This window comes from Nelumbo nucifera, chromosome 1 (assembly GCF_055504915.1).
Source record: "Nelumbo nucifera cultivar China Antique chromosome 1, China Antique-T2T, whole genome shotgun sequence".
NCBI classification, from domain to species: Eukaryota; Viridiplantae; Streptophyta; class Magnoliopsida; order Proteales; family Nelumbonaceae; genus Nelumbo; species Nelumbo nucifera.
In genome coordinates, this window is record NC_142649.1 from 205023775 (window position 1) to 205040415 (window position 16641).

General features: G+C 38.1%; 1 protein-coding gene across 1 annotated transcript; it reads right to left on the reverse strand.

Annotated features, from left to right (window-relative positions):
- Positions 1–1002: 1002 nt before the first annotated feature.
- Positions 1003–16325, reverse strand: LOC104609863 (proteasome subunit alpha type-6). The gene is made up of 9 exons (XM_010276268.3): positions 16136–16325; positions 15805–15899; positions 15600–15681; positions 14417–14513; positions 9238–9296; positions 8975–9057; positions 5038–5133; positions 2447–2506; positions 1003–1325 (listed from the first exon to the last, which is right to left on the reverse strand). Exons 1-9 carry the CDS (start codon positions 16209–16211, stop codon positions 1233–1235), a joined length of 741 nt encoding a protein of 246 aa, XP_010274570.1. The 5' UTR covers positions 16212–16325; the 3' UTR covers positions 1003–1232.
- Between the last annotated feature and the right edge of the window lie 316 nt (positions 16326–16641).

Sequence of the window (16641 nt, forward strand, 5' to 3'; positions counted from 1 at the left end):
TTAGCTGTAAAAAATGAAATATATGTTCTCGATGACTAAAGACTAATGAGTGATATTGAAGAGAGACGAGGCAGAACGAAAACAGAAGGGTTAAGGGGATGCTACCGTTGAACTAGTTCACTCTCTTCTTCCATCGAACAAAGACATGTAGCCGTTGGATAGGAAACGCAAGGTAACCGTTGGATAGAGGAAGAGGAAGGTAAAGTTTTACATCGACTTTATCTATGTAAAGTTTCCACTGATTTTCGATGAAAACACTAACAAGATTGGACTTTGACACCTCTACCAAATGCATACAAAATCGAATCGGAGTGTAAAGTTTTACCCTGGTTTGATTTTACATCTCTACAGGACGCAACATAAGAGAAAAATGATTGTATATTTCCTCTTATCTCTTAAAATGCATTCATACAATTTTTGTTTTCTAGTGAAACCCATAAAAAAGATAAACAAAAATTCTCATATATGGGTCAAAATGGATATTTAGTAATTTTCAAAATTTAGAATTCAAAACAACATTTAGAGTTCATAAAACAAAAAACTCACGAATACCAATATCCCTCTTAATGTACTTATTACACTTTCAGATATCAAACTTGAGAACAAACGAACAAGCCCCAAGTGTAATGAGGGTGTGGATAGATGGGATTTATTATCTGTGGAATTTGTGTTTTTGATAAAAATAAAAATTTTGTTTTGGCTACAAGTAGTATTTTGGGTTCTTATGACCCTGCGGAGTCTGAATGTGGAACAATATGGAAAGCCCTTGGTATGAATAAGGATAATCAAAGGAAATCCATCCCTATTTTGTCTAATGCCAAGAATGTTGTTGCAGCATTGACTTATTCTAAAAAGTTACTAGTCAGGATTGTATTTGGAGGGGCAGCCCAGCTTTATGTATAGAACAGTTTGTGTCGTCTTTTTATTTATCAAAGAAAGAAACCCACCGAGTTTGGTAGATTTCGTTTTCCACGCATTGCCCAAAAGACTTGCACCACTAGATTCTAATGCAATCGCCTATGCCAAAAGTAAAATTTCCGGTGAACAAGTTTACAGAAGGGTTATGCCCGAAGATCATGAAAATGTTCTCTGATAATAGGATCAGGAAATCTTAAATTGCCAGTTTGGATTCAACATCAATAATTATGGTAACAACAAAAAAATAACAGATTTGTCTTTAATCAACCTGCAGGAGAGTTTATGCCATGTAGCTCTGGTACATACTCAGCGACTCAGTCACGCTCACTTATGGCTGTCAAATGCTCATCAATCTCCTCCGTGGACAACACTCTGAAAACTGGATTTTCCTTTCTAACGACTCCCACCTATAAACATCCAAATGTCCAAGGTGATTGCATGTAATTTTCTCCATAAAACGCACACATGCAAATAAATTCAAGACAATATTCCATTTCTATAATCATTCACCTACTAGTAGTGATGCTAGGGAATAATCCAGTGTATTATCTGCCCATGTAGGTCATATTACATATGTACATCATGACTTCCCCATTAACGAGAATGGGTGGAACTGATCCAAACGGAACAAGAGATGCAACTGGATCTTTAGAACCAATAGGGCTTGTTGCTAGTTGCTACAATTAACAATTTCTTCCTTCATCCAAATTCCAAATAACAGCATTGATCAGACAATTGTCAATCTAGTTAGTTTTAAGACCAGGCATAAATTTTCTTTTGGATCATTTCCCCAACCCTTTCTTTTCTTGGGGTGTGGGGATTCCCACCCATGTGAACTGAAAAATGAGAAGGTCAAGAATTAGAAAATCAGGCACAGGTCAAGATAAAAACCAAAAAAGAACAAATTGAGGGAACACATCAACAGGTTCCTTTTGCATCTGGACGACCATCATGTCAGCATTAAGGAAAGAAACCCAGAACCTAATGCAGGGAAAGGGTGTTGGATTGACGGGTTGACACAGAAATTTAGATGTGGTCCCCAATATGTACGATTTTTTTTCAAAAACAAAAAATAATCTGCCGCATCAGCAAAAGCATATTATGATACATAACTGTATAACAAAACAGAAGGAGCATTGAGTGGATGCAGTTTTTGAAAATTAAAAAAAAAAAAAACAGATTATTCATGACAAGTTTTTTTGAGAAAGCCTAAATTGATAGCCCCAGAATTTCAACAAACTCTTGTCTAGTAGAAAACAAGAAACACAACATAAGGACTTGCATCATTATCCAGCAAGAGATAAAGAAGTAAACAAGTGGTGAAAAACTTTGCAACAGAAAATAAGTGAATAATCTACTCAGTGTTTTAAGACAACTACCTAGACAGAGCATTAATACCCCTTTTCACAGGAATCATAAATCATGGGGAGTCCATAACACCAAATGTAATATTACCAATACAAAGAACTGGATCATGAAAATTTTGCTTACACTACCAATGAGTTGAATGAACAAAAGAAGTTGATACCTCAATTTCAGTGGCCTTGAAATCCTCTTGTAAAACTGATTGCAGAGCAGAAATTGCAGTCTGAAATATAGAAAAAGTGGCAATATTAGATGCTTGAATACAACTAGATAGTCATGTATAACTTGATAAATGAACTACAATTTATATGTAAAATAATATTAGTAAAATATCAATTAAAAGTTAAAGCTAATAAAATGTGTAATTCAATAAAGAACCATTTACGGGAAAAACGACTAAGAACCAACACATATTCTCTAAAAAAGAAAACCCAGTACCATGGAAATTTTGTTGAGTTCACTCAAGAATGAAATATCAAGTTTAATTGGCCAAAAGCTCAATTACTCAAGGATCTAATGGCATGTCCAGTATACTCGAAAATTCAAACTACTTGTTTTTTCATCACTAAAACGCCTGTTGAATTGTATTAGTCAGAAAAAGACCCTGATAAAAGAAATAGCAGGGGGAAATAGAAAACATCTGGAAAGGTGCCAACCAGCTGGTTGGTAAGATCGCCTGCTGGTCGTAGCGGAGACTTGGGATCGAATCCTGCCTGCACCTGGGTTGGGGGATGGGCTACCCCCCCATTGTGTAGCCCTTCAGAAGATATCAAAAAAAAAAATGAAAGACTTTCTTTAAAATAGAAAACATCAACTTCTGACATGCCAGAAAAAAAGATACAAGACTACTACAAAATCATATGAGCTATTGGACCAGGTAAAACCTGACTAGCAACCAGCCCCTTCTCTTGCTAGTGCATCAGCAAGAAGATCTTGGTATCATGCAAATGAAGTATTATATGAAAGAACTAATGATCTTTCCCACAAGACCTACTGCTTTCATCTTGCAGTTTGATGGTAGTTTGAGAAACACTGGTGAAGGCTGGAATTGGGAGGGGTTATCTTGAGAGCTGATAGAATTCTGATTAGGGCTATTAGTGGTTCTGTCACTGCAAGGGATGTATCTGAAGCTGAAGTTCAAGCCCTTCTTGAAGGTCTCAGATTTGCCAAAGATCTTATCTCTGGTCCCTTGCTTGTAGAGGGGGATTCTAGGATTGTGTTTGGCTGGGCAATGAATATTGGGACAAGTCCATGGAGGCTGGCTCATTTCCTGCATTAAATACTGTTTCCCTTGGCTGCTACTATAGATGGATTCCGGGAAATCTGAATCAAATAGTTGATTTCTTAGCTAAATTGGGTCTGGAGAGAAATTGTTTGAATAGTTCTAACAGCTTAAATATGTCTTGAATGGGCTTTTGGCCTTTTGTATCAAAACCCTCCTTTTCTTGTATATCCTCTTTATATTTCTCTCCTTCATACCTCTTGCTATGAATAGTCCATATGTCTAATAGCAGGAGCTGAAATCGCAGTGCTGAAAAAGATCATGGCATGAAACATCTACCTTCCTTCAAAGTGCATGACTCAGGAGTCAGGTCCTGTAAGTCCATACCTCTTTTATATGAAGGGGTATGGACTATGGACTATTCATAGCAGAGGTATGAAGGAGAGAAATATAAAGAGGTATTCAAAAGCCCAATCAAAGACAAACCAATAGCAAGAGGTATGGAATTACAGTACCTGAGTCATGCACTTTGAAGGAAGCTAGATGTGTCATCCCATCAGCTTTTTCAGCACTGCAATTTCAGCTCATAGATATTGGACTGGAGATTTTTGGAAGTCGTATGGTGTTGTTCAGGATTGGTTAAGCAGACCTTAGAGGGGTGACAGCTGAGGAAACTCTAGCTTTTATGTTGAAGTAATGCTCCTAATATAGCACCTTGTTGTATGATGGCTCTATGTAATAACAGCATTCTTCTAATAAGGAAATGAATTACTTATTCAAATAAAAAAGTTCTGAAGAAACTAAAAGCATGGTTCAATGTATCACGCCTGTGTATCGGTACTTTGATACACGTGGAAACATGGTTTTTTTTTCAAAAATTGGTTTTTGAGGAGTTAAATACATTTATTTTTCATTAAAAAAAGTGGGGTCCCGAAACACCTGTAAACAGGTGTATTGGGACCCAAAAGATACGATATGATAGCCCGATACAGGGTGTACCGTATCGAAATTTTGAACCTTGACTAAAAGGCAACTCCCGATATAATTCTGAAAGAATCAGGACAAAGCCTTTCTTTCTCCCTTTAGAAGAAACAAACAACTTAACAAAGCCATGCCCCAACCAGCCTTTTAAAAACTTAACTGGACATTGACCCATAAAGATGGTCAGGTGGCAGATTTGGTGGTTCAACCAGGCAGTTGCCCTGGCAAAATGTTCAAAACCATCAAAACCCAGGACATGGTAGATATCCAAACACCAATTCACTAGTACAATTGTTTGGGTAAATGCCAGGACGAAAAATCTAGTCCCACCTATATGGGGTTGGCTTCATGAATCCTGTTCCACCCATTCCACTCTGTTCGGGACCATGCCCATTGTTAAATTATGTGTCCTCGAATCATTTCTCACTACTTCAATCCATGTATTTTGGCCTGCCCTAGCTCTTCTAGATTGTTCAACTTGTAAGATGCCACCTTGGAGATGCCTAAATGACCAGTATACATGTAAAAATTCATTAAGAAAGACAGCTTACCTGTACGGTCTCCTCGTAGGAGAATGCAGGATCATTCTTCATTTTCTTCTCTAAGAAATTAATTGCCTCTTGTTCTTTTAAGCCAGCACTTGTAGCCTGATAAAGAAGTAGGTAGATCAGACATTTGTGCTTATGTACATGTTAAATCAAAATAAGGTTCCAAATGCGTCAACTTAGTAGCCAACTTAAAACAATTACAAATGTGAAATTCCTCTTGATTTCATTCAAAGAAATGTATATAGAGTCCTTCTAAACAGAAACAGCAAATCATCATAGGTACATTAATGTAGAAAATTGAAAGCACTCAAAGCATTCCAGAATGTTTAGAATAATGGAGATAACTACAACAGCTTTTTCTTCTCTGAAACAGATCAAGTATTGTATTGTATTGTATTAAATATGAGAGAAATCAAGAAACATCAGCCCATGTAGAATGAGAGCCTGTACATTGGGAATATACAAAAGATTCAACGAAAGAAAGGTCCAGCTTGCAAAAAAAAAAGAGAGAGAAGCTGGACACTCATGAATGCCCTTTGTACACTTAACCAGGAACACACAAAGCCTAAAACCTTGTTTCTAACTGAAGTTACATCAGAATAATTGTTATCAAAGATTTGGTTGTTTCTTTCCTTCCAGAGAGTCCACAGGATGGCAGATTAAGACAGCATGATGAAGAGTAAGTATCCCGAATTACAATTTACCCGCAGAGCCCCACAAACCAAATTATTCCTTGTAACCCTTTCACTCCTTATATAAATTTCAGGCCTTCCTGTACGGGCATTGGTTCCCTTTTTTCCCAAGTAACAAAGGATCTAGAGTCCCCAACCTGTAAGGGGAAGAAACAAGTGAAACTATGAGGTCCATCTATGAGATCCGTTTCTCATGGATCATGGGGCTGGTTAGGAATAATTAACTATGACACCCATGTTTGATTAGGGTGAAATCATGGAAAGTATAAAACACTGCCTCAACGTTATGTGCTTATATAACTATATGCTCATCAAAAGGGCTTAAATAATTAAATGCCCATGGATTTAACCACTTCACTAATATGCACACAGATTTACATGATTATACGCTCATTTGGAAAGGTATATACAATTATAACCAATATTCAGAGAACCAGACCGGACATAGAACTGGAGAAGGGAGAGGTTCATGGGTCAAAGGTTCAACCAGGGTCGAACCGTGATGACATGTATATATATATATATACATACTACGGATTATATAAATACTATATAATATATTTTATAACTTTTAGGGTAAATTACAATTTACAAAGACCCCCCCATACTTTGTTTTGCGACAAAGACCTCCCTGTACTATGACCATGAGACAAAGACCCCCTTGACCGTCAAGTCAGATGACGGAATGCGTTAAATTACCAAAATACCCCATTAAACTTTTTCTATTTTCTTTTTTTTGCCCTTTTTCTCTTAAAACCTATTTAACCTATTGTTTTCCCTTTCTTCTCTTCTTTTCCCCTCCCTCACCGTCCTCTCTTACCTTTCAATTCCAGCAAGAAAATAACACCCAAAAGAAGTATCTCTGATGAAGAGGTAAAACGATAACTTTGGCAAGAAATCTCTACTGAAAGAGTGGAAGGAAACATGAGATCAAAGGATTGAAGCGGCGGCGGATTCAAACCCATCACCGACGCCTCCGCTTCCACCGGCGGAGGATTGCAGTGGCATCCCTCTTTTGAAGACTCCTCTGTCATCGCCGAGGAGTGAACAACCCAAGAAGAGAGAAAAGGCATACCTCCTCCAAAGGCATCGACATTCATGGTTAACTGGTCAATGAGCCTAGCCGATTTGGGCTCCACCCTCAACGCCTTGGCGTACTTCGCCCCCATACCCTCCCTGGATGGCACAAAGAACGCTCCATTTACCATTATGTCGCCCTCCGTCCTCCAGTTCCAACTCGTCCACTTGCCCTCATCCGTATCCACCCGCTTTGTCACCTGCTCCGACCCGACCCACACCACAAAGTGCACGTTAGCAAAAACACGGCAACAAGGGCGCATGGTATCGATAAATCCCTAATATTGTAGTTTGTAGTACTGTTACTACTGTACCTCCTTGGCATCTGGGTTCGACAGCACAATGTAGCGGTTGCCCTGACTGTTGATGGTGGGATTGGCACTACCGTCGATTGCGTACATCTACCACTGTGTGAAATCGTTGCTAACGATGTGGATGTAGCCATGCCTACACCTAGGCATTCTCTGTATGAGCCCCTCACCGAAGTGATTGAACGCAATGGTCACTTGCATCCCGATATCCAGCAAATACTCATCGTTGTGTCCAAGCAATATTACATCATTGTGATGGGAAAAGTAGTTGTTGGATATGGTAATCCCGATGGACCCCATGATGGCATCAATTAGACCATCCGTGCAGTAGGATAGCGAGCAATGGTCACTTGCATCTCGAAATCCAGCGGATACTCGTCGGGTGGAGGTGGTAATAGATGCAAGGTTGGCAACGACAACGGCAACTTGTGAGTATAGTTTATGTTTACTCTTGTACTTGCAGAAATAGAGGGTAGAAAGTAGTTGCGTCCCTCTTTTGAAGACTCCTCTGTTAATCCATGTCGACCTTCGATTCCTCCATGGCTCCTCCACTTCCACAACCGCCTCTGCCTTCAAACCCATCACTGATTTCCAGGATTCGTTTTCTTCTTCTATTTCATCTCCTTCCCACAGTTGTCGCGACCTCTGTCACCGCTGAACCAGTTGTTTCCTACTGCTGTTAACGACTTGAAAGAAAAACAGGGGGGAGAAAAGAGAGAAATGTGGAGCATCTTGACCTGGTACTGAAGAATAAAACTCGTAGAGGGAACGAAATTACAGAAACAAAACGGCGATAGGGCCGACAAAGGAGAAGAAGAGAGATCAGGAGAGAGAAAGTGAGGTTGGGGAAGATAAACAGTATTTTTTCTCGTCAGAATAGTTATTACAAGGGTAGTATAGAGATTAAAAAAATATTACAACGGCCTTTCTGGACGGAATGCAAACGGAAGGGGGTCTTTGTCTCATGGTCATAGTACAAGGGGGTCCTTGTTGCAAAACAAAGTACAGAGGGGTCTTTGTCACATACCCCATAGTACAGGGGGGTCTTTGTAATTTACCCCAACTTTTAATACATTTAAATATGGTTGATAGATCGCAAGTTCCTTAATTTTTAAAGCAAACGACTAGGGTTCAAGTCTTATCAAATGCATTTTAAAATTTCAATTATTAAAGGGCCTGGGCACTTTCATGAAACCGGGACTGGTTCACTGGTTTTCCGGTTAACCGTTCGATCAGCCGGTTTTCCCCAGTTTTTTTATCAAAAGTAGTTATTGGGTATGACTAAACCGCCCAAGCTCCTGGTCACAGTTTTCTAAACACTGATTATAACTGTTTTGGCAGGCTGAATGCCAGCCAATAGATATTGAGGGGCCATTTGATAATGACTGAGGATATAAAAGTCAACCCCAACTTCAGCTTCAGCCACTAAGGAGCTCACAACTTCCTTGACAATTATTAACTAAAAGCAATAAGTCATTCAGTTTCACCATCATCATTCAACCCTTATCCCAACTATATGGGGTTGGCTAATGAATCCCTTTTCACCATTCCATTCTGCTTAATGCCATAACAATTGTTAAATTATTGGCGCTTAAATCATTTCTCATTACTTCTACCCATGTCCTTATGGGCCTCTTACTCAGAAATTTGTTGGTACTGGATTTATGGCAGAACAAAGTAGCTCTTTCATATTTCCCCAAAGCATATTAATGGACAAGAAACTAGATGAAGATCGGATTTAGTAGAGCAAAACATTGTACCCCCAGCTTCATATTTGAAATAAATTCATACCAAAGAGTAAGAAAACATAAAGAAAGAAATAAGTATCTTGTTAAGTGAAAGGAACAAAACCACAAATACCTTATGACCAAAAAAGTGGCCAGCTGGATCACACTTGAAGAGTTGAGGCCCATTTTCTTCATCAATACCCAAAACCATAGCAGCTTCATAATGCAGATACAGAAGGGAAAATAAAAAAAAAAAAAGGAAATGTCAAGAAGGTAAACAACAGAAATAGGAAATTCAGATAACAAATAATTAAACACATGAATAAATTGTTAAATAAAGCTTGACGATATAGGATGCATATTATTATGCACATGTGTAAAAGACCAAAAGTATACCTACTCCAAGAGGTCTCATATAGGCATGTTGAGTATATATCTGTGATTTGTCTGCAATCCTGAAGAAACATCCAAGGAATCCAACATAAGTCAATCAATAGAGGTTGGAAGTCATTCCTTCTTTCTCCTGGCTTCTATTACTTTTTTACAGAATAGCCAAGAGAGAATGTCTTGGCTTAGTTTAGCTTGGATACTCGTAGTCATTTTCTTCACAAGGGAGGGTGGAAGTTTAAAGGCAGGACAAGTCAGCAATGATTTCTTTAAGTAAACCGCTTACATGCTATAATCATTTTATCTTTTGGGTCCAAAAGATAGATTATACAGGACACTAACCACCTGTGCTAACATAGAAAAAGAGAAAAAGAAAACAACAGCAAATTTAAGTTATTTAACATATGATTTTTTATAGTAAAATAAATATTTCATTGAAAAGAAAAAAGCATTTATAAGAGAAAGGTGATAAGAAATCACCACTACAATAACCAACAAAAATGCAACCTTACAAACATAAAACCCAGACCAAAAACAAACTCCACCTTCCGAAAACCAAACAAAAGCAAAAACATACATTCTCAAGAAGAAATCATCTCCAAACCAGCCCTTTTTAAACCTTTTCAAACAAGCATCCAACCACCTCCGCTAAAAACCTGAAGAAACTACCTCCTCAACCTCCTTCCATCAACCAATATTACTCCTCTACATCAAGAACCTCTTCCTGTCCTTCCTTTGGAATGGTACTATTACAACCTTCTTCCTTTTTCTGTTTCTTAAACTCTTCAAAAACCCTTCTTACAAAGGTCTCACTGCCTGAAAAGACCCAAAGCTTTTCCCACTTCCACATCCCTCTCAATGAGATTCCTTAATTTCAATCCTCCATTCTTCCTCTTCTCTACATCTGAGTTCAATTCTCCATCAGTCCTCACAGTTTCACCAATATGCTCCTTTTCCTTCACCTCTAGAATTCCATTCCTCTTCAACTCCCCTTCATTAGAACTCTGAGAAACGATATTCTGACTCCTGGACTCGTCGAGAGTTAATGAATCATGGCTCTTATGAAGACTCTTTTATACCTATTACTAGGGCCAGCCCCAACAAATCCATCTTTCAACTGTGAGAAAACCTAAGTAACATGCACAAGATGAAACTTACTTGATCCTTATAGAAATTGGTCTCCTTGAATGACAAAGATGGGATTGGTCTCAAGTCAGGATTGCAGGTAGGCTTAATTCTCTGGAGAAAAGGCTAAAGGGTTTTCAATTAGTGAATTCTGAGAATTCTCGTGTCCTAGTGCTTGTCTCTTCCCCTTTTTATAGAGAGATTCCCGAGACTATAAAGAGAAGAGTCCAAAAGAGAACTTTTCCTATTAGGGAAGGCGATCTTTTTGCTCTAACGTCAGCTATCTAACGAACTCCACTAGGGTTTCGCCATATGTCCAACGAGATCCTCTAGGAATAAAGTTTCTGTTTTCTTGAGGATTCTCACATAGCACGTGTTGGCTACATCCATTCATGGGTTCTCTCACGACCACATGTCGAGAACAAGGTCTTTGATCAGCTGACATATTCGAGCGTCCCATTAGTCATCCTCGAGGCGCCTCGTCATAGCTTGTGGCCAGGAAAGGCGTAAGTCGACTGTGAATAGGTATTGCCAGTTTTGAGCTTCATCTACCATTCACCACAACCGTGTGCTACTATTCTATGCTCATTGTGAGTTTTGAATGATGCTTTATGCTCATCGCAAGGTGCAGATGATGTTTTGTGTCCATCACAAACCTGTAATGTCGTGTTATGCTCATCACAAGTCCCAAATGGTACCTTATGCTCATCACAGATCTCGAACGGCACTTTATGTTCATCGCAAATCTTGGATGGCGTTTTGTGCTCATCGCAAGTCCTGGATAGCACAGTGATTTAAAAGGCGTGCCTAGGTGCACAGGTGAGGCACACTTTAGGGTAGGTGCCTCACCCAAGTCCTAAGGTGTAGTCCTTTCAAAAGGCGCACCAGTTTGTCGCTTTTTTTAACCTAGCAGCTGGGCTGGGGGCGGATACCCCCGTGCCAAACCCCTCAAGGAAAGCCCAAACAAGTCCATGTTAGGATCCTAAATTCTCAGTTCTCACACAAAAAATAATGATTTTATAATTTGGTAATGTTGTTCATTCATTCATCCTACTAAAATATCTTCTTAAAAAGCAATTAAAATTATAAAATCATTATTTTTTGTGTGAGAACTAAGAATTTAGGACTCTAACATGGACTTGTTTGGGCTTGCCTCAAGGGGCGTGGCATAAAGGTGGCTCGTAGAATCAAGAATGTAACATGTTTTACACCACATTAGCTAATTTAAGTAATGCAATTGAGGGGAAAAAAGAGATTGTGAGTTTTACATGCTTGAAAATGTTTTATATGTCTGATTTTTTTTTAAATTCACATTTGAATATGCTTTACATGTTATGTTAATGTATTTTAATTTTAGATAAAAGGCTTTTTAAAACATTTATTTTAAATTTTAAAATTTAAAATTTATATTTTTATTAATATTTTTTGTTTTTTGATTTTTTTGACATTTTTTTATTTTTTAGCATATTTTTTATTTTTGCGCCTTGCTTCAAAAAGGCACGTGCCTCGAGCACCAATTGACCCTAGCGCTTTTTTTGTGCCTTACACTTTTAAAACATTGGGATAGCATTTTGTGCTCATCGCAAGTGTATTAGCCCTACATTGCCTTTGTAAAGTGTCGTCATGCTATTACAGAGATGTCTCGGTTGCTTTGGTACCTTGGACATTGTGTTTATCGTCTTCCCCAACTTGATCACAACGCTCTCTTTGTCTGGGGTTTCTCTATGTGGTTCTTATCCAAGGTTTCTATTACAATTCTAATGATGACAAATTACATACTTACACTAGGTTTCTTCACAGCCACCAAAATCACCAGTAACTACACAATTAGACACCAACCTTTTCCTACCCAAATCGACTCCAATCCTTAGAAGTTCCAACTATCACTTCTTCAATTAGGTTTTCATTGATACTCCTTCGACAACATTGTCCTCCACGTCAAAATGATCATTCCCTTAATTGCATGTGATATCCTCCCTCACCTGCTTCAGTGATATCTCTGAAGAAGCTGAACCACATTCAAGACAACAAGCAACTAAATCCAAAGGAAAAAGCCCAACTAGATCAAGGCCAGACAGCGGTCTCGTGATCTAGAACCACCAGAAACTCCACATAGAGTGGTCTCTTCATCCTTCCTAGCAGAGACTTCTAAAGCACTAAACATTGCTATAGACTTAGATCATTTATCTTCCATGACCTCAGAACTCTTTGCCACTTGCACTTCTTTCTCTCCAGACCCAACCCTTGTTATAACCCAAACCCTCTTCTCACATGAGGCCCCTTCCTTTTTTATCAGCAAGGAAAGATTAATTTTATTAATAATTGTGATGAAAACAGTTACAGGATTGCAGAAAAAACAGAAAACACAGCTAATCCTTCACAATGTGTTACAACAAGGCCGAGAAAAGTTGTTGTCTATAAACTCCCTGTTTTGCTAAAGAATCTGCCATCCCCTTCCTTTTTACTGCCCCTATTCCACCTAATCAAACCATTTGAACTCCTCCAAAATCTTTTAAGCCTTCCCAAATTAACCCCCCCCCTAAAACTTTCAACTTAGCCCACAGATCTCTCCTACCTAAATCCACCGACCCTTTCTTCTTAAAGTGGACCCCTCTCAACCCCATAGCTCACAAGTGTTGGTTCCCCTTCCTCTCTCTAACATAACTCAATCAACCCCCCTCTCAAACATAACTGAAAGAAGTGATTCACTATTCCCTTTATCTAGTAATGCTGTGGTGGCTTCTTTTTTTTTTATATTGGTATGTTGTGGTGGTTTCTTATCCCAACAGAAACATGTCCTCAATTTTGCCACTCACTCTAATGGCAGCTCAATATTTTCATGTTGGTTGTTTGCAATTGGCAGCAGATTTTTCCTATGAATATTAGCAAGAGGTAATTCATTCGATCAGGTGATTTGTTGTGAAAATTTTAGCTGATTGACATGCTACAATTGGGACATTTACCAATAGCATGGTAAAAAAGGCCATTATCCAATGCTGGTCCTGGATATTTTTGCACAAAACAGACTCAAACCTGTTATTCATGCCTTTCAGCCTGAGATTTTACCATAGCACCTATAGCATGGTCACATGTAAAAATGGTTGGAGCTTCTTTTTTATAGTCAAGGTAAAAGGTTGGACCTTTTCTGACATTTACAGTCTCAGCATCTAGTTGTCAGGATCATCAGAAAGCAAAATCTAACATGGACCAAATGGTTGGAAATCTGGAGACCAACCATATGACAGATCAATAATCCTAGAAATCAAACCTTCTGTAGAACCCAAAAATCATATAACCTTCTGGGACTGTCAATTTACCATAAATGATGATTCCTGACGTGATTTATTTGGTTATTCATCAAAAGTAATCTACCATAATTGTTTAAAAAAGGATCTGACAAAATTGGCTGGTTAGGCCATTTAAGTGAGTCATCCATGATACCCTACAAGAACTTTATAGAAGCAAACCATGTGCAAGTTATGGAATTTGCTACTCATTAGGAACTTAGGAATATCCAACATGTAAACACATGAGACATGCAAAAGGGCACTTGGACATGAGCCACTGACAAGCATTGATCAGCCACAGCACATATAAAAGAAAAGTATTGTGATTTGGTTTATACAATGCATTACTCACATCTAGCTAACCATCATAATTATATGATTGGATGGAAAATGATATGGATAATAGCTTTTGCATATTATTGTTGGTCTTTAGAGGAACTTTCACCAGTGATCATTTTCTTTCTAAAATACATATCTCCTTTTCTTTGGTAGGTAAAAGATTGTTATCATATTTGTAGGAGTATAAAGTTAAAAGGACAACATTCATACAAAAGATGTACCAGCTGGTCAGTCTACATAATGAAACAGATAGAATTCATTTCTCATAATCTCATTCTAGACAATCATACAAGTCCTTCAAATGTACAAGTATTTTAGGCTCAATAGTAGAAAAAATGGTTAACGGAAGATAGTTAGTTATTCTGAACACCAAATAATGGTTCTGCTAAGAATACAATATGTAATTTTTTTGGCAATACAGAGAAATGTTAGCATACCACTTGGACAATACATCCACAGGCATCTCATATCCATATCTGAAACGGAACTCAGCTGCTTCATTTCTTGCTTGTTGAACTAAGGTTCTTGCATCAGCTGGTAATGAGAATATAATTAATGAAAAAGAAAATGTTCAACTCACCAAGCAATACCCAGTACAAAATTTTAATTTGATCTTATAATTTATAGGCAACATACAAATTTTAAATTTTACTTTCTTGTTTGGTTACTGACTATGTTGTTTATTTGTACTTATTAATAGTCTAATACTGTAGTTAGACATGCTATGTCTTATTCCTGGGAGCATATTTTAAATTTTTTATGTCATGCTATTAGGAGGATTCAGAAATGGTTAAAACATGAAACAAGTATATTAGAATAAATCTAGATTCATGCCAGAGAGATCAGCTATGGAAGCTATCTTTTTGCTTAGGATATCAACAGAAAATTTAGGGGACAGGGAACAGAAGAGAAAACTCCACTCAGTATTCATTGACCTAAAAAGAACACGCGATAGGGTCACTATAGAAGTCATCTGGCAGGTTTTGGGAACGAAATGATTTCAATTAGGAAAATTGATATCATTAGGATAGAAAAGGAGAAAGAACAGCATTTCCATATGGGAGAGAGTGTTGAGTAACAAAAAATATGTTCAAAAATGAGTGTAGCTGATACAATGATGCTAAGAAGGGTGAATGGCAAGACTAGACAGGACACAATCAGAAATAAATGCATAATAGAGGAGTTGGAAGTAACTCGAGTTAGTGACAATGCGAGGGAAAGTTGACTAATTTGGCTATGTGCATGGACAACCAATGACTACACCGGTAAGGTGTGAATTGGTGCAAAAAGAATGTTCTATATGGGAAGACAAAAGAAAAATATGCTCTGAATAATGATTTAAAGACATAATTTGACAAAAAAGAAAAAGAATTGCACTTGATAGAGCACACAACATGACAGTATTCACGTGGCTATCCACAAATAATTGGGATTTATGAACCCTCCGATTTTCAATTGGGAAAAAATAAATAAATGGGAAAACAGAAACGACAACAGTCTCGTGCTTCAGGACATCGCTAAAACCCCAACATATTGCTTTAAATGGCCATCCCTTATAATTCAAATTTCAAACAACTAGTTATTCAGAAAAAAAAAAAAAAAAAATCTTAAGGAGTAAACCTGTCATTCCAGTGGCTAATAATCCAAGGTACTTGGTAATGGCGAAAAGATGTGTAACGCTAGTCTGATCCAAAAGCTTGTCCTGCATCAGAAACCAAGAACTGAACTATACACAATCTTTTTTTTTTTTTTGATAAATAATTATACACAATCTTTCAGACTGTGAATTCGGTAATTTCCAGACAATCTACCAAATAGCACCTACCGGGACCTTCTTCTGTGTGACAACGCATACTGAATCCTTTCCTCGAACACCAATCGAGGTGATCCCGGAAGCCTTTACCGCCTTAAAAGCATACTCTGTTCGTCCATTCAAATACACAAATACCAAAATATTTAATTTCTATACTCTTTGGATTGGGGAGGGAGCTACAAATCCTGTAAGAAAATCAAGCAGTTTCGAAATGCTAGAATGTAGATCTCAAACAAAATCAAATAAAATACATTTGTTCAATATGTTGGGAACCCTAACTTCTTCACCATTTTTTATGTGAAATTTCCAAAAGTAAACTGCAGTGATGGACGACAATGCTTACCGACTTGAAATAGACGACCTTCAGGGGAGAAGATCGTTATATGACGGTCATAACCAGATCCACTTCCACGACTCATGGTCGAGTTCCTTGATCTGTAATTAGACTTTAGGGCTTTGCGTTTTTCTCTGATAAAAATTAGCAGGGGAGTGGAATAAAAAAACTTTCTGTGCAAGAAACTGAGAAAGTAAAAGGCATTAAGGCAGTGCTTGATATGAATGAATGGCAGGCCCGTGTGGCTTTCGTGCCGGGTCTGCTCCGATTTGATCCACTGAGCAACTTTTGGGCCCGTGGAATGGACCCGTGCCTGGCTTGCCCTAGGGATATATCAACAACGGAATGAATACTTAGATCCACATAATAGTCCAACCCATATTGAATTGACTTCCTATGTGGTGTATAACAGTATAAATGTATTGCAGCGCAACTCGTGCCAACAAAGATGGATATACACCATAAAATACCCATAAACCCTAGTTAGGGGGTGGAGATAGGAGTGTCAATTGGAC